Source organism: Denticeps clupeoides, chromosome 17 (assembly GCF_900700375.1).
Source record: "Denticeps clupeoides chromosome 17, fDenClu1.1, whole genome shotgun sequence".
Taxonomy (NCBI): Eukaryota; Metazoa; Chordata; class Actinopteri; order Clupeiformes; family Denticipitidae; genus Denticeps; species Denticeps clupeoides.
The window spans coordinates 15,867,994-15,895,448 of NC_041723.1; the positions used below are offsets into that span (position 1 = coordinate 15,867,994).

The 27,455-nt window shown below is 41.9% G+C and overlaps 1 protein-coding gene across 3 annotated transcripts in view; it reads right to left on the reverse strand.

Annotated features, from left to right (window-relative positions):
• The window catches only part of frmd5a (FERM domain containing 5a), a 92,106-nt gene that overhangs the window by 20,611 nt on the left and 44,040 nt on the right, over window positions 1-27,455 (reverse strand). For all 3 annotated transcript variants that reach the window (XM_028957678.1, XM_028957677.1, XM_028957679.1), the window contains exons 2-4: window positions 7,175-7,279; window positions 5,525-5,567; window positions 5,129-5,207 (exon numbers count right to left, since the gene is read on the reverse strand). In XM_028957678.1, coding sequence (XP_028813511.1) covers window positions 5,129-5,207; window positions 5,525-5,567; window positions 7,175-7,279 — 227 coding nt within the window. The remainder of the gene's footprint in view (window positions 1-5,128; window positions 5,208-5,524; window positions 5,568-7,174; window positions 7,280-27,455) is intronic.

Below are 27,455 nucleotides of genomic sequence, written 5' to 3' on the forward strand. Positions count from 1 at the left end.
AAATATACGTATATAAGTAAGACACAATGTAGATAATTGTAAAAATTCTAATTTTTGCACCGAGGTTTGGCATCATGCCAAGCTTTATGGTCTTTTGCCCAATTTTTTTTTTTAAGTTATAGATCATTTTCAATGTTATCTGGAAACTATTAAATTAACAGCATTCATGCCTCTCTGCTTTACATACAGGTTTATCTGGTAGACTGATTATGTAACAAACATCTTCTTTTAAATATTGTTGGACTGACAAAGTAATTTAGAGACAGTGACGGAAAAGATTTTGGTGGTAGGCACGAGTTGATGGTGGAATTGTTGTGGTTGTCGGTTATGACACGTCTCCTGCTGGTCCATACTGCATTTAAAATGACACATCGGTTTCTGACACAATAGCAGCAATAGCATGTCCTCTCCATCATGACCTCATGACCTCCATGTTGGCAAAAGCATCTGTCATGGCACAGCAGGACAGGGCAGGACGCAGTCGTACGACCTCACGGACAACAGGGAACTTTTAACTTTACTCTTATTCACATCATCCAGGACAGGTTACAAGCACATGTAGACATAAACTGACCCGACACGAACTACATGACATGAGACTATATTTTTCCACAGATCAGACAGGTGCAGACAATCGGGAAATTGGGACAACGGCATGGACAACATCAAAACTGGAGTACCCCACCAGAGTCAGGACCGTGTCAGTATCTTTTAATAACCACGGGATGGTACCTTCAACATGACTGACAGGGTGTCACATCACAGTCTTGATCTCAGGCCAGTCCTGCGAACAGTCATTTCAATCAGATCCCACATCTGCACAGTCCAAAACTAGGACAGGAGCTAATAGCAGTTAACCCAACCAGCCGTATGCATTTCTTTTTTTAAATAGCCCAAATTCTCTCTGGGTAGCAAGAAGTTAAATGGCTATTGCCGGCTGTCTCAGCCAATCAAATTCTGACCTAAATTTCTATTCCCATTTCTATTCCCTGACTTTCATCACAGATGGCATTCATATTCAAGGAGAGTCACCGGGTAACATGTGCATCTCATTTTTCATTAGCTTGCAGCATAGACACAGTGCCCAATCAGAATACACAGCATGTTGGCTTTGTGTAAAAATGGATGTATGCTGCTGCAAAGACACACATGCCCTTGACCATTGTTTCTCATTTCTGCTCATCTACCGAATTTACGGCCAAATTATGTAAATGCTCATGGAGAACAATAATTTCACTTTAACCTGATTTTAATTACCCTTTCTTCATAATGTTGGTCAGTTGTAAGTACTGTTGATTTGACCAAACAGTGAGATACACTGTGATAAAACTATATGCAAAACTATATACAATGTACTAAATACCAGTTTATAATGGAATATTATTAAATAGGACAAACTAGATGGAAGGTGGGGGTGTGTGTATTTTCGGGTCTTGTGTTGTATAAATAATAATCCTGTTGCTGTTTTTAATGGAAAAAAAATATCTGGGCTTGTGGGATAGTTGCATCTCACCACCATTTAGCTTTTGTCTGCTGGTTATTAACACATGTAATAACATGTCATCTTTTTGTTGATTAGCTTAGAATTCATCAATGGGCAACACTAACTATATTTGAAGGCTACTTTAAAATGTTACATTCTGAATTAATATGATCAATATGAATTAATATGACTCTGGACTCTTTGCACAAAATCACTGTTACACATATTTTATGTTAAAGACATAAAAGTGTGATATTTGGTTATGTTTGTAATATTGGCATATTGGTTTTCATTGTATACTTGCAATATTTGCAATACTGTGGTCTGTATCAGTCGCTAAAAGCATTTCACTGCATGTATGTGATAAGTAAAATTTGAATTTGAAAAATTTGAATTTGAATTTTAGGTAACAAAAAGATTTTTATCTTAGTACATTAAAGCTATGAGGAAAAACATATTTGCAAGCCATCTTATAACCTGGATAGTATACCCCATTGTGTGCTTCAAACGGCATAATGCATCTGCATTATTTGGATTAATAAAGCAACAAATCAGTTCATACCCCATTAATTGTGATAAGCCACCTGTAAGTCATGCGCCATTTTCACTTTATTAAATGCTTTTTAAAAATAATTACATGTATACATTTACATAGAATTATTTTTTATGTTATTTTTTTTGCAAAAAGAACATAAAAATGCCTCTCGATGTGTAATGAAGTAATAATACTGTCATATTGCAACATTCTAGGCAAGGCCAGGATCAATGTAGAAGGACACTGTGGCCAATATTCATCACTCTCTCAAACCAAATATTTAACTCTCACTTATTGATCCTATGCAACACTGTAAAATGAGACATCAGGAGTCCTCTCAGCCAATCAAAATGCCCAGATAGGAACTTAATGATATTTAGAGCAGTGAAGCTGGAGGAACCCTAATGTTTTTGGTTGAGAAAAGGGTTGTACAGTACTGTTAAAAATGTTGACTTTCATAATAGCATATTGAATTGTCCTTACACATATACAAGTCATTGTGAAACACAGCACAGCAAATGCATATGAAATGCGTACTCTGCTTTTAACCCATCACATTTGGTGAGCAGTGGGCAGCCATGACAGTACAATGAGCAGTGTGTGGGATTGGTGACACAAAATGACCAAATGTTAGCTTTGGTTAAGCCGTCACTATATGCCATATCTAAAAATGTGGGTTTTATTGTGCTATGTAATATAATTTTTGGACAATATGCATATATCAATTTTTTTGAGCAATTCACAAGAAACTGGTGTCAAATGACCCAAAACAGTCCCAAAGTGAAAATTTAGCAAAAATATTTAGACTTTTCAAAATGGCATCAGTACCAAATTCGGTATGTGTATGTATGGTTGTATGACAAGCATGCCTGCTTAATTTTGTAGACATTGGAAACGAGGAGGCGAAATGGCAGGAAGATGAAATGTGCACATTGGTGTGGTATTGAAACTTTATTTTTCTATGTTTCTCCTTCTCCTCAGCGAAAAAGAACCAAAGTGAATGGTGCAGCATTTAACATCACTTTTCAGGATGCTGTGTGAGTTTTTCTGGGTGACCTCATTGCAGTTTGCAAAGGAAGGGGGGGGACAGGCGGGGAAATGTGGAAGAAAGTGAGGTTCGTCTTCCCTGGCTGGGGGCTAATCATGTATCATTTAGAGGAATCTGTTAGCAGTCACTGACCCTCCATCCTCGCTTCAGCAGGCAACCTGCTGCAGTAAGTAGAGAGAGATGAATAGAGGGGCGGCTTCAAACGGTCCAGCCTTCCCATAATTCCTCACAAACATTTAGCCAGCAGTCCTGCTCATGCAGACCATCTCTGAAGCTATGACAAGCCTTTAAAATTGATGCTGCTTTTCAATCTGCTCTCCATTATTTTAATTATGAAAAGAGAGGACTTGAATAGACCTCTTCCCTGAAAGTGCATGCTCAGCCAAACAGTCTCACCTCACCCCCTGAACAGGGGTTTGCAGTTGTCACCCAGAGGCTGAAAGCTTTCATCTCAATGATTCAGAGCTCTTTCCAAATAACATGACCAAATCTGTGACTGAGAGATCCTTTTGGGATCCAAGAACTGTGGGACATGGCTGCAATCTAACTTCTCCCTGAAATCACTGGAAATCTTCCAAGGTCTTGTGGAGTCAAGGCATTAATAGGCCAGAACTGTTATACACACAAACATACACACCATGCCTAGTTCATGAACCAATTAAAATGTGATAACAAGCTTCCTCTATCTGACCTCAGCACTAATGACCTATGTAATAGAGAGAAAGAGAGAGAGATATTAGGGCATTAACAGAAAATCCAGTATTATAGTTTTTAATGAGATATTTCTTGAAGTGATGGACGAAGGACAGCTGGAGATGGCGATGTAAAATTTTATATATCAGCGATAACAGTAAATTGTAATTTAGAGCTCTTTAGGAGCAGAAAAGAAAGCAAAAAATAATAATAATAATTTTGTACCTGGATTTTCCATAAGACCAGAACAACAAAAATCACAATTTGACATGCAGCTATACAGAAAAGTACCAACATATCACATATATGTTGAAGGTTATCCAAATTAAAGTTCCCGTTCCCCAGTGGCATGAAGAATGAGAATCTGGCACAATGCAATACATCTCTCTGTGTGCAGGCCTGTTATTTACCAGCTGGGTGCGACAGACAGTGAAGCGCAAAGAAAGACCTTCTGTCACCACAGTGGTTCCCACTGAACTGGACCCAACAGCCTTCATCACACAAACCGCAGTCACATTAAAACCACCTTTCGGGCCTGTTTCGTGTGTTCTCCTTTAAAACCATGTTACCAATCAACATTTTGGCCACACCAAACATGTTTATACTACGGTATGCGAGCAGAAATCCTGAGTCACTAAACAGCCACATGGCAAACAGCCAAATGGTGTTTTAGCTGCACTTAAAATTCTCCTTCATTCACCTGCGGCTGAATAAATTGAGAGCTGCTGTTCCTGCAAACGCCGGCTGAACCTCTCCTCTGCAGCTAGACGGATCTCTCCTGCGGTTGTTTGGTCTGGTGGAGTGGGGAGTGGGCAGCTCTGAACTTCATACTTACTACTGGTCCACCATGCTATGGTCCTAAATTCCTCGTCTTTCAAGGCTAAACAGCTAATCGGAGGCGTTTGCACTTTTAATGGGTCAAGTGTTTGCATTGATTCTTATTGTTTATTTCATCAATTAAATATCTGCATTGATGTGTTCATTATACACAATGCTGACATTGTAGACAAAATTATAGTATTGTAGTGCTCAGAGGCCTGAAGACACTGTTCAAACAATAAATATTATTTATACAGCAATACATATACAACTAGTTTAAAGTCCCGTCATAGGAAAAACTTGGAGCAGCACAATATCTTCCTACTATTTGCCATTCATGCATAATCAGGCCACTAATAAACTGTAATGCAGTGGAGTGGACTGTCTGCTTCACCATGAGACATTGACATTACCATGAGACGGACAACACTGTGTTAATGGTTTTTAAAGTACATCACGTGTTGAATACAAAAAACGACGTGGGAAAAGCACGAGAGTTGTTTCTTCTCTCTCAGGTTTTGGTCTCAGGTTATGCTGGGATGAAGCGTACCTGGTGATTTCCTCCTTCAGAGCAGCAGGGTCTGGGGGGTAAAATTTCACCCGCAGACACATGGTGAAGGGAGGCTGGGCTGTGGCACACAGAGACACAACAGGATTATATGTACTGTGAAACATCCCAACCTCTAAAAAATATTTAGTTCAAGTCTTGTTCAAGTTTTGTTCAAAAGCTGCAAGAGTCAATTATTTATTAGATTCATTCTATCTAGTACACCACTATGTATTAAACCTACAAATAAACTTTAACAAGCTTTATGCACAAAAAAAAAAAAAAGTAATTTACTACGATTAAGTATGTATGTGTGCATTTTATTATTATTTTTATGCGTGATTTTCCTCTATAAATCCTACACTGCATTGGAAAAGTTATATGAAGCTGTATACTTACATTTCATTTGCTTGGAAATTGACTTGGTGAACTCTAACCAGTGCTGCAAGAACAAACGAAAGAATGTCAGTGCTCCTCCCTGAACAGAACCTCGGTTTCACACATTATTTAAGATGAACGGGTGCTTATGGGTTTGGATTTGTGGGTCTTTAGCGCCTTCCTGTCGAAAAGTCTTTCTGAAGAGAGAATTTGTTCACAGGCTGTTCTTTCTTCGCCCAATGCTAACATTAGCACACGCAGGCAGCGTTTAGAGGTGTGTGACTGTGACCGTTTAGCGCTTTAACGCAATCAGAAGAGCCCTGAGCAAGAGAGCGTGCTTCCCCTGACCCCGTACAACATGCTGATCTCCTGTCAATACAACCATACGGAACCTGTGACTGTCCGCTACACCACTACATCCCATGTAGTTTCTCAAAAAGCAGTACAAAAGATGTAACATATCACCCTAAAACACAACTACTCTGTATTTATGTAATAGCTTTCATATTTCAAATACATCACCTAGACTTATTAACTTCATGTTAATTCATAAGGTGAACGTGCCATGGATTTTCACACCATGGCATGTTTAGATATCAAGTACATTTTTAAATATCAAATCTGTGTCGGCCTGTGTTTTTTTATTTTTATTTATTGTACATAAATTATAGAATCTATCATTAGTCCCCGGGTGGTCAGTATCAGCATTTCAACATGACACATTGGGGTCCTGCCAACCCCGTCAATCCCGTGAGAAAAGCATGCAGGCAGTAATGCAGTGAGTGAGACCGGCCACATCAGCTCAGGTTTGCAGGAGAGCTGATGACTTCCAGGAAGGCTGAGTCGAGCTGAGACGGCCTCATTATTATTTATGTCACTCAACATCAACAGGCTAGTAAAGGAGGTCAGTGCAATGGAGACATGACTGCACTCCGGAGGAGAAGAATACGTTCTCTAAGGTTAATGTATATAAAAATCACGGAATAGCAGTAAACATCACTCTCACCACATTATTTAAAAGAAGTTCTAAAAAAAAAAAACATTGGTGATGATTTGACTAAAAGCTAAAAGTTGTTCATAAGCGGCCACACAAAAATTAATTAACTAATTAATTAATTAATTTGATTCTTACAAAAACAGTGACATCAGTGAACTCTCTTTGTGTTATTATGGGGTTTACTTTACTCTCCAATTACCAGTGCTGAAAAATAGCAGGAAATTGAAACAATGCTTGTGGCATTGAAAAAAGCGCTATTTTGGGGATCTATGCATCCTATGGTGATGCAAGAGGTCATCTAATGGTCAAAAGTAGTATTACAGTTTCAAAAGTGGAGGGTACGACATGAACCTGGAATTGAATCTGTACCTTGCGTTTAAAATTAAATAGGTAGGGCCAGAGAATCAAATGTTAAGAGGTTGGAAGGGTTAACACACCTAGAAGTGTGTCTTCTACTCGCCCAGTGCAACACCTCCTAAAATAACCCTGAGTGGCAGGACAGGAGATGCAGGATCAGCAGGAGTATTTGTCTGGTCCGTTGAACCGAAATAAATTCTTCATGAATCAAGCCGTAAAGGCCACAAATTTTAAAGACATATTACATGTATTGTTTTCTTTTCATTACATTTTCATTCTAATAATGCACAAGTTTTTGCCGATCCAGCTGCTCTCACCCGCTGCTTGTCCGGGTCCACATATCTGATGCCAAAGTAGTCCTTTTCCAGCAGGTTCAGGTGGTGGCAGATGAGGTCAAACAGATATTGGCCTTTGGCATCTCTCTGTAAAATATAAAAGAATAAAAAAATGGACCTTAATCAATGAACAACTTCTGTACACCTTCGACAACCTCTCAAATCAACTCCTTCCAGTATGATCCGAATGCATGGAGTCAGATCCTCCATCATTATCATTAAAACTTGAATGGTAATTGATATGTTGCATTTCTTCTGACTTTACTATCTGAAGTCCATGCATCATCACTTAGTTGACTTTGAAAAAAATTTGATTATACAAACACAGCGTGACCTAATTTGGGGACTTTAGTCCTTGGTTAAGTAACCATTCTGTTGGGAATCCTGGGAATTCTGTGACAAAGAGAGTGGCAGGGTCATTAGCCCTGGTTGAGAGCAACACTTCTACAATCCGTGGCTAAAGCTAAAGAGGATTTTAATTGCTGATAGCAGAATGTGATTCACATTTTCTCGGAGCCTCCAGAGATATCTTGGATTTATCCAGTATTACTGCACAGCCATCTGTGGAACCCAAGGCAAAAAAAATAAAAATTAGGATTTTATTGGATTATGAGCCCAGCTGGCTAAAGCGATCAGAAAATATAGGAGCTGTGCTTTGACCTCCCCCTGCAGCAGCATACAGCATAATAAAAGAGTGAATTCGTGGTGTCCGCCACCCATTCAGTGCCATATCTGACATTTCATTAAAGATCCAGCATGCATTCAGTTGGCAAACCACAGAGCAACAGATGAAGCCGTGTGAGGAGGGAAAATTGTACCCCAATTTTTTCCAGCTTTGTACTGTTAAACCAATGGGAATGCTTCCTTTATTCCCTACCTACACATACTGCACATGAAAACAGCCATTCTCCAACATATTTAGGCAGAATCCAAATGACATACGGTCACATGGATATCTGGTGTCTATTTATACACAATGGGAGCATCAAACATGGAGTTCTTCAACACGATAATAATGGAAGCATTAATCATTTAAAAGCCCGGCTTTGATGTATTGACTAAAGCAGACTGTGCTGCAAACACTTCTGCTTGTCCTGAATGACAAAATTAAAAAACTTTTTTTTGCATTTCAAACAATTTCCTTTTGCACAATTAACTACATTCAATAACATGATTTCCTTCTACTTATCAGTTGTGTAATATTTAATATTAATGGTACTGAAAACACTGTGCAATATTATTATTCTCATGGTCCAAAATCTGCTACTCACTACATGTGACCATTATGCATAATATTTATTTAGTACTCTCTTCCACTTGTATATATACAGCGCTGCAGAACTTCTTGCACTATTCACTTTATCTTGTGTAATGTCCTACATAAATGTCTGCACTAGAACATTTGCGTTTAATCTCACTGCACATGTGTATAGTCACAATAAAAAGGCCTTCATTTGCATACTCCCATCAACACATCACACAAAAAAAGAACTACCAAAAACCTGATTATTATGAACTTAAATGGAAAAAAAAAAAAATCTGCCCCATTCTGGCAACACTGAGCACAAGATCCAGTCTCCCGCCTCCTCTGTAAACCCCCTGTTTCTGTCATATAAAAAAAGAACACATAGCAGCATTAGCAGACATCAGAAATGATCTCCCAGAAATTCCAACACATCCAATGTTCCAAAATATTCTGCTTTTGAGCTCTTTTGTGTTTCTGCCCTAAACCTCGCCTGTCCCGTTCTTCTACCTTCCCTTTTTCTTTTGCAAAGCAGACGGCTCGTTGTGGCAGCATGGCACCATCCCCGTCAACACCTTCCTCTTCTGAGACTTGGGCCAGCAGTTTCCATTCAGACCAGCATCAATTTAAAAAGCAGTCTCGTCAGCGGGCGCTCCCTGAGTAACACCACATGAGTAGCACTACGGTACGCTGTGGAAGGTGGGACTTCATCAGCCCTCGTCCACCTCTCCAGTGGCTTCTGTAATAAAGTACCACGTTTTACCTGGCCGCAGATGAACATCTAAATTCCACAAGGTTATTTATTCTCGGCCTTCTTTGCCTCGAGCCGAGACATTAAGTTATTGCATTTATGGCTTTTTTTCACACTAAATCTGACGTGATAAATCAGTGCCACTGATAGGAAAGAGATTAATGATGTTGGCTCTGCTGTCCCTCCTCTATGTCACCAACACCAGGGACAAATGGAACCCCGTCCCCAAAGGCCCACACACACACTCTCGTTAACAGAGCTCGCTTAATGAGGTCAGCCGACAGACAAGCGTCTGATTGACCTGCATCAGCGTGGTGGATTCCATCAATACCCATCCCTGTAAACATGGACGCTTTCACAGGGCGGAGGGGGAGGGGCTATGTGACCTCACTGTTACATACTGCTAGCCAATCAAAACGCGGGACAGAGCTCATAGAAGATGAGGTTTTACGCAAAGGGATTATAGATTTTGTGGATGGCACATTGATCCGAGGCAGAACTGTTTAGCAGCCTTGGTTGATACGGTCTGGCACTCTGCGGTTTCCAGCATTTGAGTAATGATTAGCATCTCATCCAACTTAAGAGCTTTTAGATAAACACACACACACACACACACACACTACACACAGGGCCAAATCCTGCTCATGAGGGCACCTCATGAGCACACATGCTCACAGAAGAAATATCTTTCCATCACATCAATGCAGTCCTCCCTTGCATAAAAATATGATATGTTTCCCCATTTCTATTTTCGGTGGCCCAGCAGCAAGAGCTTGGTGGACCTTGCATACTTTTGAAGCATTGCCAAGCACAGTTTAACGTGGGCGGGAAGCAGAGACCTCAGAAACCTGCCTCATCTCGCTTTTTCGAGTTTTTGAGGTGGTGGGCGGGTCTCATTTACATTTACGGCATTTGGCAGAAGCCCTTATCCAGAGTGACTTACGTAGTTTCTGTACACAAGTTCGACAATAAGAAGGTTACAAGTTCATCTAAATATTCTCTAAAGAGGAAGGTCTTGAGCTGCCATTTGAAAGTGCTCAGTGACTGAGCTGTTCTGACCTCGAGGGGAAGTTCAGTCCTCCACCGAGGGGCCAAGACAGAGAAGAGTCTAGATGAGTGTCTTCCTTTTACCTTCAGCGATGGAGGGACAAGGCGAGCAGCACTGGAGGCTTGGAGTATACGAGGTGCAGTGCGAGGTGTAATAAGGGCTGTGAGGTAGGATGGTGCTACTCCATGTCTGGCTTTGTAGGCCAGCATCAGTATTTTGAACCTGATGCGTGCAGCTACTGGGAGCCAGTGGAGGGAACATAGCAGATTGGGTGGTGTGGGAGAATTTGAGAAGGTTGAAGATCAGTCGTGCTGCTGCATTTTGTATGAGTTGTAGAGGTCGGATGGTGCTTAGAGGTAGATCTCTCGTATGACGAACAGGATAAATGAAGCCTTCCCCTGTTGGCTGGACATTGGTCCTCAGTCACTGGCTGGAGCTACCCAGTAAATGATGAGCTAAGTGCCATCAGCTGCAGTAACATTGCTCAAGGCCTTCATCATTGCATTGGGGGACACCAGAGCTGGCCATCAGGCAGAATCAGTACAGCATCATTTGGGCAGGTTGTTGTTAATGACCTCAAAGGAGTCTGAGCTGGTGGCGTCTGACAGATTTGAGAGATGCACACACTGCATGAATATCACCAGGGTGTGTATGCACCAGCAAACAAATCACACAGCCCCGTTCAAAGATGTGACCAACGTATCATTGGTACATATGTGCTAAAGGTTTATTTCATACTGTACCATGCATGAAAAAGCAAGGAGAATAATGAACATGGCTGGAACACTCATGATACACATTTATCTCACATAATTATTTTAACAATTTGCATATGAATGTAATAAAATCTTGACTTCATGCAGATTAACCCTTTAAGTAAACCTAGATTTATTTTAATTTAATAAAATTAGATTTAATTTAATAAAATTAGACATGAAAAAATAACTAAAATATGACTCTCACACCAATTAACCCTTTTATACAAATTCAATACATTTCCCTGCCTCAATAAATATAGATATTAATACAAACTCAGATAGCAGAAAGCTGACTTCAGGCAATGATTTAGAAAAAATATTAGCTCTCCCTCACAGGTCTTGCTGCAAAAAGAGATGTGGGAGACTTACACAGTCTGAATCTGAACACACATACAACTCTCACATCTCCTCCCACTCCATCCATCCATCTCACTCACTGAGAGCTTTTCTACAGTCAGCGTTCACTGACTCGCGTTCGGTGACTCAGCAAATGCATTTACATATTCATTTCTCTATTAATCCAATTCCCTTATTATGTGCTGGGCACCGGTCCACCAGTCAAGAATGGACTCTCACACACCTCAGCCATTTTAAAGTCTATGGTTCACCTGACCATGAGACGACATACACAATAACACAAAAAATGCCAACTTTATGGCACAAATAGTGCAGATTTGTCAACTATTCCTGTTATTCCTGTTCCTTCTTGCTTTGTTCATATTTATTCCTGAGTTATTGATTGACCTTGACTGCTGACTGATAAGTCAGCAACCATCTAGAACAAAATTGAGTGGAACCAAGCTTCACTAACTCTTCACAGTGGTTTCAGAGATGCAAAAAACAATCAAGGGGAAAGAAACATGGCTCATATTGATCCAAAGGAACATGAGGCCAGGAGAGACATGAGCAAGCAAGACATTCTAAGGCAGCGTGTTGATATTCTACAACAACAAATTGATAAATGCTGTTAATGTAACAAATTGCATTAACATAAAGATGACAAAACGGCAGGAAAGACATTCAATATATAGTTCAAATAGAGACTGCGGGGTGACAAGATGACAAGACTTTTTATGCAACACATCGGTTTCATATAGAGTATTGTATCTGTCTATCAAATAAAGGGACCTACATTTACATCTACAGCAATTATCAGACGCCCTTATCCAGAGCGACCAGCAATCAGTAGTTACAGGGACAGTCCCCCTGGAGGCACCCAGGTTAAGTGTCTTGTTCAGGGACACAATGGTAGTAAGTGGGGCTTACCTCCATTGTGACCGTGACTGTGGTCCTCTAGCTCATTGGCCAATGTATTACCACTCCTCTATTTTTGAACTGGTGTTAAGTGCTACACGCTCCATAAAAGGCATCCTCATGACTTACATAAATAAAAAAATAAAAACCTTTAATGACTTTTGCACATCTATCATGGTTGTGAGTTTGAATCGGACCTTGTGTATGAAGAGTTTGCATGCTCGCTCCATGTGGAGCGGGTTTCTTCTGTTTTCTTCCTGCCACCTAAAGGCATGCACACTAATCTCTAAATTGTCCATGTGTGTAAGTGTGTGAGTAAATGGTGTGTGTTGGCTGACACCCAGTGTCCTGGGATGGGTTCTGGCAGTAAGACTATGCAGTTATGGAAGGTGAGTGAGTGAGACAGGTCCGGTCTCATTTTTCCATCCGTGAGGAGGTGAGGAGACACCCCGTATTGCAGCTGCTGGCAGATCACTGGAACTGCTGAATCCAGGCTCTTTCAAGAGGTGATAATAGTAGCAGTTGCAGCAGGCAAAACAGAATAGTGACACGCCTAGGGTGCGTAACTGTACAGCAGGTTCATCTATCACTGCAATTCAATTACCCCCCACCTACCAAAGTCTGCGGGAAGCACTGGGGAAATCACGGGCCTGTTTGGCTAAATAGTGCTAACCTGGAACAAAATGCCCTGCTGCTTCTATAACAAACACAGCAATGTGAAGGAGGACTTATTCCATTAAAGCCCATCATGCACCTTCCTGTTATTCAATTAAAAGCACTTCCCCAGGGAGTTTCTTCTACATGCTCTCTCTCCGTTCCAATGTATTTACCCCAAAATGTGCTCAGAAAGGGTAAACTTCATGAGCTGGACTTTTTACCATCTATTGTGCACAACACTCAGTTGCTTCAGGCCATGGTGCCTTCCGCCATGTCAGAGACAGGGGTCTTTCTGCAGATGACTCATGACTAATGAGGAGGCAAAGAGCCACCTCATTCACAGAGACACCCTGCACGCTGCCAACGGGGAAAAGTACTACATGCCACTTAAGGACGGGTTCGGTCATCAAAAGCCGGTTCAGCAAGATCTGCGGCCATGGTCAACTTTCACTTCCGATTAATCATTGAAATGGTGTCTGTATCTGCACTGGAAAAATGTCCATTAATAAATCATGGGGTGGTGCCATTACGTGAGATGTGTGCAGTGAACTGTGTGTGTGTGTGTGTGTGAATAGTAGTGAATAGAATGAATGTGAATGCTGAGGTGTCATGGGTCCATTGGTATTTTCTCAGGTTTCTTTAGCGAATTACTTTCCTCAGCTTTGGGAAGGCTGTGGGGTGTAGAGCGGAGGATGGGTTTAACGTCGAACCCGTGTCACCACCTTAATCCAACCTGATCCTGTGGGTGCAGAAAATCTCCTGTTCATTTTTGTAACAAAGATTTTTTACACAAGAAACATGCAAGTAAGTTTCATAGCATATTCATGAAGTGGCAATTTAAGCACTCACGCTTTTTTTCAGTTAAGCAGTTAAAAGGTATTGATCCAAGACCGGTGGTCTCACGAGAAGCCTAGTGATTCAGAGGAGCATCCAAGATGCGTCCTCCTCGGCCGCTCCCCAAACCTATCGCGCTCTGTTTATCAAGGCCTATCCTTTCCTCATTAAAAACCGCATCCTGGCTCCCATTCTGAGGCAGGGACAGACAGTGGGACACGGGACCCATCTGGAAGACAGGGTCAGCGCGTTAGAACACACTGGGAGTGCAGGAGAGCCGCTAATTAGGAAGTTTTCCAGGAGCCTTCGCTGCTGCCCACCACGAAGTGACAAATGTGCGGAGTGACATAAAGTGAAGACAACAACACCAACAAAAACAATTCTAATAGTAATAGAAGGTACATTTTTTTATCAGAATTGGGAAAGTCTTCATAAAATTAGGACGAATACAGACAGGGGACAAACATTTTGGCCCTTTCACCATACTTTGAAAATGTCATGCACAAGGAGTATAAAAGTGAGAAGAAATAAGTCACTCTTGCCACTGGGCTGCGGCTGGTGCCTAATTGTTGGTTTCTACAGTTAATCATAGGGAAGGTGGGCAGTTAATGTCTTTGTTAATTAGGCCTAAGTGTGCTTAAGCCGGCTGGTGGAGTAAACACAGAGCTGCAGGAAATCAGAGCTGCACACTGCAGTTAGATTTTGTCTACGAGTGTGAATTTGAGAAAATGATGATTCATTTTCCACAATCTGTTTTGCCTGTTTTGAAAGCATTGAATGCATTAACTAAAAGGTAAACATCCATCATATATCATATTTCATAAGATGTCTCTCATATGTCTCTCATATTCCCTATGCAAACATGAATTATTTTTGTAATTGCCAGAAATTCATTTCATTAAATTTTTTAGCTTGTTGGCTTCCAGTGTGAACCTGGTATGTGACACTGAAAACAGATACACTATAGTTCATGAATTACCACTTATTTTTCAAAATCTAATTTGAAATATCAATATTTTTTATATGTAATGAAAAAGACAACATGTATACAGTCATAATCATAACCATATGCAATGATGAGCCATAATTAGGAGCTTTGGGCCTCAGCCCATCCATGTGGGCTTCTGCCCAATGGGAATGTTCCAGAAATGAAGCTGCAGCTCCATGAAACATGTGTAGAGGGTGAAGGGCGCTGGCCTGCTGCCCTTGGCCTCAGCTGAGGGAGTTCCTCCTGGGATGGAGGGTGGGGACGGAAACCCCAGTTGGCAGATCTGGCCTCTGGCATCGTGGCCACTCTGTGTGCCACTCTGTGGGCTTGCTCTTATCAAGCTACATCAAGGAACAGCTCCATTGCACAGATTGCACTGTAATAAACAGCAATCAGTCATCGGCATGCACCTCGCTGTGATAACCCCCACCCTCCGAGATCAAGGAGGATTGCTGATCAAGCTCTAAGTCAGTCCGTACAAATGAGCTTGTCAACACTGTTGTTCCCTTACTGTTCCCACCACCCAAATACTGTCATCCCTCAGCATGAGTAGGTATAAAATATTTTTTGAACATTTCTGCTGACCCAATGTGGCTGTAGATAAACTGACTAGCTGTGACACAAGGCCTGATGTAAATGCCGCTTACAGCCGCTGTAATTCTCCGGCTGTACAGGAAACCTGACAGGATTCCCACCATGCTGTCGTCACAGAAAAACAACAGAGAATGTATATTGCTTCACCAGACACAAAGTGGGCCATCAACACATGACACTCTGTACTTGCCCTGGAAACAGCATGGGGGTGGGTGGGGCGGGAAAACGGGCAAGACAACAAAAAAGAGACTGTTGTGTCTGTGCCTGAACTGCAACTCCGTCGACAGCTCTGAGGAGCAATATGGCTGCTGTCTGTACAAATGTGAACTGGGAGAGATGGAGTAAGGGGTTCTCCAGAGTAAGGCCCTTATCCAGAGCGACTTACAATCAGCACGTACAGGGACAGTCCCCCTGGAGACATGCTCAGGGATACAATGGTAATAAGTGGGGTTTGAACCCGGGTCTTCTGCTTCATAGGCAGGAGTGTTACCCACTAGGCAACTGAATCAAGGCAGGAGGAAACTGTGATCCATTGGACCGCTCCTGGCACTCACTAGACATCACTGATGTGTTTACCTTGAATCAAACAACACCTTTATGTGTCCTTTAGTGGCATGGCCCAGAGTCCGAAATTCAATCTTCGGTGCAAGGACACCCTAGCAGTGGACCTGTTAAGAGGCCTTGCGCTCCTCCTCCATCACTCTGAGGATGACCTACAGTTGCTCAGTAGGGTTTTGGTCTGGAGACATGCTTGGTCAGTCCAGCACCTTCATGCTGAGTTTTTGTAGCAAGGCAGTGGTCGTATTGGAGGCGTGTTGGGGGTCGTTATCATGTTGGAAAATTGCCCTTCAGCCCAGTTTTGGAAGCATAATCTGCTTCAGTATGTCACAGGACATGTTAAAATTCAAGGTTCCTTCAACGAACTGTAGCTCCCCAGGGCCGGCAGCACTCATGCAGCCCCAAATCATGACACTCCCATCACACTTGTCTTTTTTCTACCCAAATGGGTCGGTTTTCCAACCATAGATTAAGCCTAGTCCTAGACTAAAAGCATTTTTAAAAGGAGAATTCCATTGAAGTTCTCTTTTAGTCTTGGACTAACCGTAACAGGAAACTGACCCAATAGGTTGATCTTGGTCAGACCACAGGACACGGTTCCAGTATCCGTGACTTTAGTCTGCTTGCCTTCAGCAACTGTTTGCTGGCTTTCTTGTGTATCATCTTTGGAAGATGCTCCCTTTTGGGACAAGAGCCATGCAGACCAATTTTTATATATATATATATGTGTGTGTGTGTGTGTGTGTGTGTGTGTGTGTGTGTGTGTGTGTGTGTGTGTTTTACACCTCATTATGAAGGGAGTATTATTTGTGTTTTCCCCAGCAAGAGTTTAGCTTAGAACCCATCTCTTTTTCATATCATTCACAATTTCAGAATAAAAGTTTGGAGATGCTGGTGGTGGGGGGGGTTGGTCAGGATGCACCTTCATCGTGGTGTGGGGTAGTACGAAAGTGTTAACTCATCGCATGAATCATTCATGGAGTGCCTGCAGGTCCCTGGGGTCTCCATTAACGTGCTGACATGCGATGGCCAATCAGCTCTGTGCGTTTTCATGCCTGGATTCACCACCCCTCGTGCTGCAGTCTAGCTTTGGAAAACAGTGTCTCCGTTCTTCTGTGTCAGGAACATGGTGTGTGTGCGGAGTTTGCAATGCTCTCCCCGTGTTGGTGTGGTTTTGTCCCGGGTTCTCTGGTTTTCTCTCACCGTTCAAAGGAATGCATACTAGTGAAATTGCCGACTCCCAATTGTCTGCAGGTATGGGTGTGTGAGTGAGTGGAGTGAGTATGTGCATCCTGCATCCGCCCTGCACCCAGTGGACAAATGTTTGGAAAGTGAGTGAGTGCAATGATGTGCAGTAGAGGATCGGCAGTGAATATTTGCAACCGTAAAGTTTCATGTGTGCCCACAGGTCGCTCAGTTTTACACAATAAGCTGTGGACAATAACGGTGTAATAATGCCCTAATATATCAACACTGATTTACACCCAGGCAATGAACAAGTAAGCGTGTGGGCCTGGTGACATCATAACGACATTCCAGGTGACATTCTGGAGCTGTCCTTCGTGATGAACTCTGGGGAGGAAGAGTTAACTGGCTTCGACCTCAAAGTGCTATTTCTGGAGCCGCAGCCCTGCCGGGGATGGCTGCAGGCTTGCCTGATCTGCATTGGCAAATCAGGGGATGCGGCACTGACCTCGTGTTAGGCAGAGGTGCCTTCGATTCGGCACGATTCGGTAACAGAAACAGAGCTGATGCACCAGACACATTACAACCCCTAATGTTCTCTCACTGCCGCTTTATCAATCTCTCTAAACTAAAGTTTACAGATGAATTAAAGGAAAATTACGGCTGGAGCTTTGCAGCAGGATGATGTACGGCTCTCTGAACAAGAGCACCTTATACATATGGATAATGAGGAGATTTTAATTCTACATTCCACAGATGTACCAAAACAGAAAAGGAAAGAAGAATGACTTCTTTTTCAGTCTGTGACAAGTCAGCACTCATACAGCACAAATCAGTCACACAGTCTCCATTAGCACTGCCCACACAAGGCTTTAATCTCAGAGTGGCAACACCTATCTGTAATGTGGGACCGGCTCCCGCACCGCACAGCAGCAGGGGCCTCTGGGTGATTTCTCACTGTTCTCTGACAGACGGGCAGGTTCCTAGCGCAGGTGTGAATGGAAGCTGTTGCTGGACCTACACAGGTCTGGTGAGTAGGACATTTTTAGTGGATAATTATTTAAATTTCATAGTATTTTTGGTATTTCTCAATACGGTTGACTAATAATGTTCAGGCAATACCAATATATGCAACTAATATGACCAAGATGGTGTGATACATGGGACAACAATGTCACCGGTCTAAAAGCTACATGAATACTGTTAAGTTTAACATATGATGGCCAGTACTAAGAGTTCAAATGTGGTGCATTGTATGATTATTTTAATTAAGCCTGATTCACTATTCAATATAACATATTTAAACTGGTTTATGATAATAATTTGCTTTGAATCTCATTGAAATTATTACATATTTTACATCTAATGAGGTTTTTTTCATTTTATTAGGAACTTTTTCACAGAGTGTCACAGAACAAAATGAAGTGATAATGAACAAAAAAGTGAAACAAAAAGACAGGGCAACTCACAGTGCTTTCCATAAAGTAAAGTCATGTGTCACAAATTGTCCTCCAGAGCAAGCATGAGAACAGTAGACCAAACATCGGTCCAGTGTCTGGTGCGGTGTGTGTTGAAAGGTTCATGGCCGAGCAGTCCCAGGTGTGACAACTAGATTAGATCCTATACAAGTTGTTTTCGATCAGATTAGATCAGGTAAGCAGATCCTTCGGGAAAATACAAAAATATTCAGCAATGTGATTAATCAAGATCCAATACACTGAGGGTTTCCAGGAGCCCAGATACAGACAAGTTTTTTCTTTGCAGCAGCAGCCAGATGCACACAGACTCAAAAATGGGTTAGTCACACAGAGCAGTGATTTAGACAACAAATATAAACACACAAATCTTCACACAAATTACCCGATGCACACAAGACGAGCAACAGTGATAACCCCAAAACTGCAAACTCACCCATTGGCTCCCCCAAGCTCAGTCAGACTCATTAATCACACTAGACCATCCAGGTTCTGTCTCTGTCATCGCCCCTTCAGTGCTTACTCAGGCCTGACAGAGGGTCACTCTATTTTGGATGAGGTGGCCACATGTTATGAGCATGAGACATAACACTGCATGACAGAGGAGAGGCGAAGCCCCCTAAAACCCCTCCAGGAAGAACCCAGGGGGGCATCTAACCCAAAGAAACCAGAATGTATCTGAAGTCTCTCTCTTTTTCACAACAAGGACAGTAGGGTGTGGTGGTTTTAGAGTTTAAACTTGATACTGACCTGGAGACTGGACATAACATATGGGGGTTTTACCAAACCCCCATATGTTATAAAGATGAAGAATACACATTACTTCAAAAAACAGGAAAATAAAGTGCACCTCCTAATCAAGACAGAGATAACAAGAAAGTAGTTTAAGCATTGCACTGGTGAATGTGACATTAGGGAATACATCCCATGCACTTATATAGAGTATACACTTTGCAGACAGACACAATGACTGGCCTTGGTCTTCTGTCAATGCATCTACAGCAATCATAAAAAGAGATTTCCTTTCAGACTCTTCTGTAACCAAAATATTGATTTGATCCAATGTCCACTGAGTCCACTGAGATTTCTAGTTAGTACATTTTTACTATTAGCTTAGGCTCAGGAGGTCTGCTAGAGCTCTCGCCCTGTGGTTCGGTTGGATAGTTTGCTTATATTGTTCTGTTGCCTCTGTGTTGGTTTGATATTAGTTGTCCCCTAATACCTCCCTCCCTTTGATAGGTCTCTGTATTGTGGGTGCACAATGCAGAGTCCTCTTTAGAGAATACTTAGACTAACTTGTAACTTTCTTATACTCTGACCTATGCAAGAAAAAACTACAACAGAGTGAATATTGTATTCATGGTTTGGTCCAGGTGAACCAGAACTGATTGGTAACATGTTCTGGTAACATGATGGTAACATGAATATATGTAAATGTGTTTATTTGTGGTGAATGTCATTTTGGTTACTTGTACATAGATTCATTGTAAATAAATGCACTTATGTACAATGTGTTAGTCTTTGTGTGTCTCACTACCCCATTCCCAAACCCATCCTGGCCACGTTCCTTTCCACCCCTAGCTGGGGACGAGAAAATAATGTGAGATCTTTCAGCTCGAGTATGTTGAAGCTAACATGTTGTACCGTCCCCATCTGTCTACATGTGTCAGCTGACTCATAAAAGTGGCAGCCAATTAGACAGTTTTATCAAGACCAGCACAGGCCAAAAGGGACTTAAGTCATTATTGCAATCCAATGAAAAAAAAAAAAAGGCCGAGATAAAAATGCAGATTGCAGCTTGTAAGGGCTACTTACTGAACAAAGGCGGGGAGGGAATTGTGGGTGAACCTCAACACAAACAAGGGGGATCGCCTTATCACCACCGTATGAGTGCCAATTATGCAAATGCAAGGTGAAATGGGAACAGGACAATTAATGGCGGTGGCTGTGTGTGCGTAATTTTACAGACAAGAGGCCAGAGTGAAAAGGGGAACAGGAGAAAAGGGCAGGCATCTGCTGCCGGGTACAGGGGGGCGTGGCATTGTTGGCCTTTTTGCTTTTTTTTGTTAAAGACAAAAGCTGTGAGCATGGGGCTTAATCTGTACTCTGAGGCTGCAGTTCATGTGCGTTTGCTGTCTAGACAAAAACCACTCAACACAATGTTATCAAATCTAGTTGTTGGATTTCAACTGAAAGCTGTGACGAAATTAGAAAGCCGAACCGAACAATTAAAAACACTGACTTCTGATACCATAATATATTATAAAATATATGAATAAAATATAAAATCTCAGTTGTGTTTTTTGCTTTAGATGCTTTGCCATCACTTAACAAAAAACACTCTCAATGTATTTGATCCAGAATTGTAATTTGGTGACTTGAAATCTTGTGAGCTTGAAGACACATTTCTCTGCCATTTACATATAAGTGTGTGGGCCGAGGCTGAAAGATGGTTGAAGTGGTTCATAATGTGACCTAGGTACAACAATCAATCATACTAAATTCTAAAATGGATTAATTAATTTGTAATTCTTATCATTAAGAAGAACCCATAAATGGAAAGATTGCATGCATGGTGTTTCATAAGTGGTGTTATTACGTAGAACCCGGGGGGATTTTATTTAGTGGTCACACACCCCCCTCTGTCCTCTTGTTACATCGATCTATCCTCTACCTTCCTCGTGTACCATCTTCTGCAACAGGAAAACCAAGAAGGTCTGCGGTAATCCCCAGACAGAAAACAGACACAGCACTGTATAAATATCGAGCAGGTGGGGGTGAGCATTGTCTGCACTGGAGTTTTGGTTTATTTTTATCTATTTGCTAATCCCAGGAGTGACGATGCTTGCGCCACATTCTGCTCTGCCCTGTTGCATAACTGAGTCAAATTTGATGGAAGAAGCTGGAATACCTCTGCTAGTAAGAATGAATATGCTGATGGGGTATAAATCAGTTCTGCAGCATGGGGGGCAAGCAGGAGAGAATAAAGGTCATCAGACTGACAGTTGTCACACACAGTACCAATAATACACGTGCAGAGCAGCAGCCACATATGTGATCGGTGCTACCAAAATGCACCAGAGCACAGACTAATCTGGCCAAAATATCTGATAAAAATGAAACCAAAAATGCAGATAGATTATAAAGAATTCTGATTTGCTAACTGATGGATCTGAAATCTCATCACTTAAATGCAACAAAACTATCAAAGACATTCACTGATACTCAATAGGCCACCCCGAGGAAAGATAATTAGCACATTTCTTAAAAAAGAAAACTGTGATAAAATTCTTCTATATCAATGAGGTCCAGTCCACCGAATCAAACTTCTGAAACAAACGCTCCCTCCATTATTAATGATGCTGATATTTTATTGGCCCAGCATATGATGCCCACATATTTTATTCAGCAGCGCAGTCCCAGCAGACCTGCCGGAAGGAATGAGAGTCTGAGTTGTGGGCTAATAATGCAACAGGAGCCATGTCAGTTAGATGTTTTCTGCCATCAACATAATTATTTCAGAGCTACACTGAAGCCGTTCTTTTTCAGAGTGCGATGAAAGATATGTTTTACCGACACGCAACAATTGGTTGGCTTTCCAAACCTCCATCAGGAGCCACACAAAGCTGAAAGTACAACTGCACAAATGAAACCTCGGACATGAATAGCAGTCACAAGGACAACCTGCATGCCGCCTGCTTCTGTTCAATTCCTGCCAATGGCGCTGCAACGCTTGTGGACAAGAGAAAGGGGAGCTGCGAGTGCACTCAGCAAAACATGCCGAGCAAAGAAAAGAGCCGAGCGCGCCGTCCTTCACCTGCTACCAACACAAGCCCAGCAGGCATGCGTCACAGTGTTATTTACTTTCGGAGAACGCTGGCTGTCTACACATCTGGATAAGGAAACAGCAGCAGTAAATAAAGAATATAATTAGAAAGTGAAGTGATTGTCACATGCAATACACAGCAGCACAGCACACGGTGCACACAGTGAAATTTGTCCTCTGCATTTAAATCACCCTGAGTGAGCAGTGGGCGGACTTTGTGTGATGAGAATAATCATGCTGCTCTCTATGCTGGTCAAATTGGAATTTAATGAAATTGCTTCAGTTTTACTATGCTGGTACTTTGTCTTTCAGTCTTTACAGTTGACTAAATTAGATGAATAGGCACAAAAGGGATACACCTTCAATTTCTCCAAAATCAGGTTTATCAGCCTCCAACATCCTTACATCATCTGAATACACGCAGCCATTTCCTGTGTGCACGTCAGAGGAAATACTCAATGAAAACCACATATTCATTTGTGCGTGGCTGTGGGAGGGAAGCGGCTCATTTCGGATGACGAAACGTCTAACCATGTACTGTGGTTTTCTTCTTGCTTTTTTTCCCAGGACTTCCTGATTGCATTTTTTCTTCAAGCATAAAGATCTTTGCTTTCTGTAAGCCAGGAAGCAGCTTGGTGAGGATCTGCCGTGGCTCAAGCCTGCCTGTCAGAGCAGGGCTTAAATGATTAATGCACTGAATATGTGTATTTATCAAATTTACCATAAGTGTCTTACATAAGTGTCACTCGTCCAGTCCTACACAGCTCCAAAAAATTAAAAATCCTTTGCAGTGGCTGCCTTGACCACTCACATTAGTCAGAACCCATTAAATTAATCCACACATATCTTTTTCTATTTTTCTATTTCAAAGTCGCATTAAGCATGGGGCTTGTTCACTAGTGTAAAATAAGGTGGCCTCTGAACAAAACTATAATCATCCAGAATGAGCAAGTAGCATGTGTGAGAGCTGTCAATCATCAAGCTCCTCCCATTTTAAAACTCATCAAAGATCATGCTCGTTTGAATAAAATTATTACACACCAACAATAGAGGCTTCATTTCTACAAGATTTCTACAAGTCTCATTGTTGTCTACATGTTACTCTTGCGCTGTCTTGTCCCCTGTTTGCACTTTATGGAGCCCAGTTTGTCAGTTTCGCACACGTGCACTTTATGTCGGTATGTAACTTTGTTTAATTGTTCAAATGTTACATGGAGCACCAGGTTCTGGAGATACAGTGTTTCCTTTCACGATGTCCCTTCTAACATGTATATAGCTCAAATAAAGCCAAATGGTCAGGCCAGTTTGAGGCAGACACTCTGGGTTTGGCGTTGGAAAAAGGGAGGCTGGACCTGCCCACTTTATACTGCATCCTATCACACGTGCCAAAAACCAGTGACTTCCCCACTGCAGAGTGGCCCCGCTGCATGACACAAGAGGCTGCCAAGTGCCCCGACAGAGTGTCTTCTCATTAATGGGATTTGTCTATCACATCCAGATAGGATGTCATATCAAGGCCACTTTCACGTCATTCCCCGAGAGGCGGAGCCACAGGAAAAAAGGCCGAGGTGTTGGTTTTTTCCTTATAGACTAAATCAAAGCTTTAAAATATTTAGTGCATATAGTCACAGTTGCATGCAACACTTGAATAAGAACATGTCAAGTAAGCGTGCATCATCAAACACCAAGCTTCGAGCCGATCGACAAGGAAAGAAGTGTAATTAACACGGCTGGAGGAGAGGGGGCAGGAAATCTGTTCATGGGATTAAAGAGACAACAGGAAAGAGAGAGAGAGAAGGAAAGGCGGGAGGTGTGAGAGGCGTGTCATAGTTTATCTTCACCATGCTCCCCTGCGTGATTAGAGCACCGCTCTGACCTTCTGGCTGCACCAACCCACGCCTGGAAAGTCATTCTGCCTCAAACACGCACATACACACACACACACACACACACACACATCTGGCCATACACAAAAGCTCCTACAAACACAACCTCTACATGTTTCATAGATGACAACACTTTAATTTACAGCTCACATAAATTACTGTAATTACATAATACATTAATTTACAGATACCTGTTAACACACTGGTTTCTACACAACAACAAAAACACACTTCGGATAAAACGCGCCCTCTCGAACACACAAGACGGACTTTACACCAAATCAAAATCGTGTTCGCCACCTCGTGAATTTTAAACATGACAAATCTGACATCTCCTATCGGCAATCAGTGCTGCTTTACAGTGACCCCGCTGTGTCACCGTCACACTGTAGACATGAATGCAGCGTGCTCGGATTACCGTGCACTGCTGAGTCGTCTTCAACTGGTATACATCAAAATGCACGGCAGCTTCCCGAGAGAGTTATCCCTTAATCCTTCTTCTCTAAAGTGACCTCAGACAAATCAGTGACTCTTCGGTGGTGGGTGCTTGCTTCCACTCCACAGACAAAATTAAGTAACGATCTTATTTGTCACACATAGAAGGATTCGCCTGTGGGAGACAAAGGCCCAAGCTCAGCGCCTGAGTATTTGCCTTCACCCCGCCCCCACCCTGTAGCATAGAAAAAATATATATAAATCCCTCCCTCTTCGATTCTGACCACGGGACATTTGTGTTGAGTCATTAAATCGCAGGAGACAGGGCGGCCCAGTGAAATGCAACACGATTTGTCATCTGCTTCATAACATTAGGCCTCCCCAAATCACCAGTCCGGTCAGCTTAATGCTGCGATGTGAGTGCAGCATGAAGCAGGGCTGGGAGATGCACCACAGAGTTCTCCTTCTCTGAAGGAATTTCCTTTAGCTTGCGTACCTATAACACGATCATGGGTTTAATGATCTGAAAATGCAAATCATTCCAAGAGATTAGACATGGGTAAAATCTGGTTTGGCTCGGGGAAGTTATAGTTTCACAGCTCACCTCAGTCCTCAGGGTTGGGCCGGATTTTTCATTATCAGTGATTAAAATATTTTAGGGATGCAGTGATTCCAGAATTTTTTGACCCAATACAGAGTGAGCATACCTGACTTTGAAATTGTAATTTTAAATAGAAAACTAGCATGCAGGCTAACAACCTGAATGATTAAAAAATATATACAATATATACAGTTAATATATTGCATTTCTGGTTTATTGCCTAGAAATTGAACATTTGTCTATGCGAACAAACATGTGCTGGTACTGCAGTTTACTGAATTCTCCAAAATTGATCTGCAAAGAATTCAATTGAGTGATAAGGGCCTAATTAAGAGCCGCCCTGTATTGTATTGATTTCTATAGAGATTGACTGATTGGCTGGCAATGTAACAGCTTAAAAATCTCCTGGTACATAAAAAAATGAGAAACTCCTAAAAAAAACTTAATCAACTTATTCATACAACTTAAACCGATGACGAAAAAAAAAAAAAAAAAAAAAAGTTATATATTGTCATTTCCTGCTCATTGTTGGTGTTCATTGTCCTGTACTCTGACTTAGTTCTGGCTTCCTGTTCAGAGTTTGCAGTCTTTGTCTGTATTCAGCATCTTCTTTCCCATTGATTGATTATGTTCCATCCACAGTCTCTTCTTCCCTCCAGTTACCTTGATTACATAAGCCCTCGTGTTTCTCCCTCATGTTCCATAGTCCCTTAACGCTTGTGCGTGTAATTCCCAGGCGTTGGTACTTATTGCTAGCGCACTCTGTTTGTTTCTATTTATAATACCTGTTTTTGCATTTACCTACAATGCTGTGGTACATTTTCAGAACATCCCACATTGCATTTCAGGTTTTAGAGGTTACAGGGCCAAGCTTTCATTTGTTCATCTGCTTGGCCTGAGTGTGCAGCAGTGGAAGTGTGGTTTTTCGGGCACCGCACCTAAAGCGCATTAAAATGTGACAGGACTAATAGAGCTCCACTGCAGGGCCACAGTGCTGGGCGCTGCAGTGAAACAGTCTGAAGCGTTTCACCCGCAGTCCGACACTCATTAACACACTCCAGCACCACACCGAAACACAGCAAAACCTTTCAGAAGGAATGCAGCCGCAGTATATGCAGCGGCATTGCTCACAATTTGGCAGCGGTTTCAGCCCAGGGTGATGGACTGGATACGTCTCCTGACTCTTAAATCGAGGGCTCCTTTCTGTTACTGATATATCCCCTTTGCCTTTGTGGGTGGGTGTGTGTGTGTGATTAATTTACTCTTGAACGTGAGCAGTGATATTTGCAATGCAAATTCAGTCCAGGTTACAATAAATTCTTCTGTATTGCTGTATTCACCACAACCACAATAACAAAGAATATAAAGAGCCAGTCCATTCTATTCGTGTAATCCTGATACCACAAAAATCATGCTTCAACACTTTTTGATTTCATTTGTTGTGTTTTTGACCTTGGATTTGTTATGTGTGTTTTTGGGACCATTAACTTGTCAATAAATCATGTGTCTGAATTTTATTTACAGAAGGCACCCTGAGTCTTAAGTTAAAGACCCAAAAAGTGAGGGTCAAAAAGCCTGTCTTTACTGTGGGGTGCGGACCCCTGCTGTTTTAAAGTGACACTGCTTGACCCTTTCTGCCAAGTGAGAGTCAGCCATGCAGCACAAGATGGACTGGAATTAGACAAACAAATCAGGCTCTGCGCCTCGCCCAGCAGCGGCCGGCTGGAGAAGACTTTTGGACAAAAATACATTTGAGCCACTGATCCTTTTGATGCATGAAAATTGCAAGCAAGGAAGCAAGCTGAGAGGCTTGACGTCTCATGGAAGGGTCCCTTGCATCTGAGTGCATGGTAATCAAATGACAAGGGTCACATGACTAGTTTTTAAATTGGGTGCTGTGCAGTGGACTGACAGCCTATTTGAGAGATTTGTTGTGAGGTCAGTTATAATGCCTGCCAACACTCATTTGGTTAACATGAATAATTCTACATGATTTTTTTTGCTTTATGAAATTCTAAAGAATCCAGGAACAGACAGACCTTGCAGCACAGCAGAGAGGCTCACAAAATCGGGCATCTAAATGGTGCAAAATCAAGCCAATTTGTATTTCCAAATTTAATAAACACTTACATAAACATATTTTAATGTGACATGTCAAGAGGGGATAAAT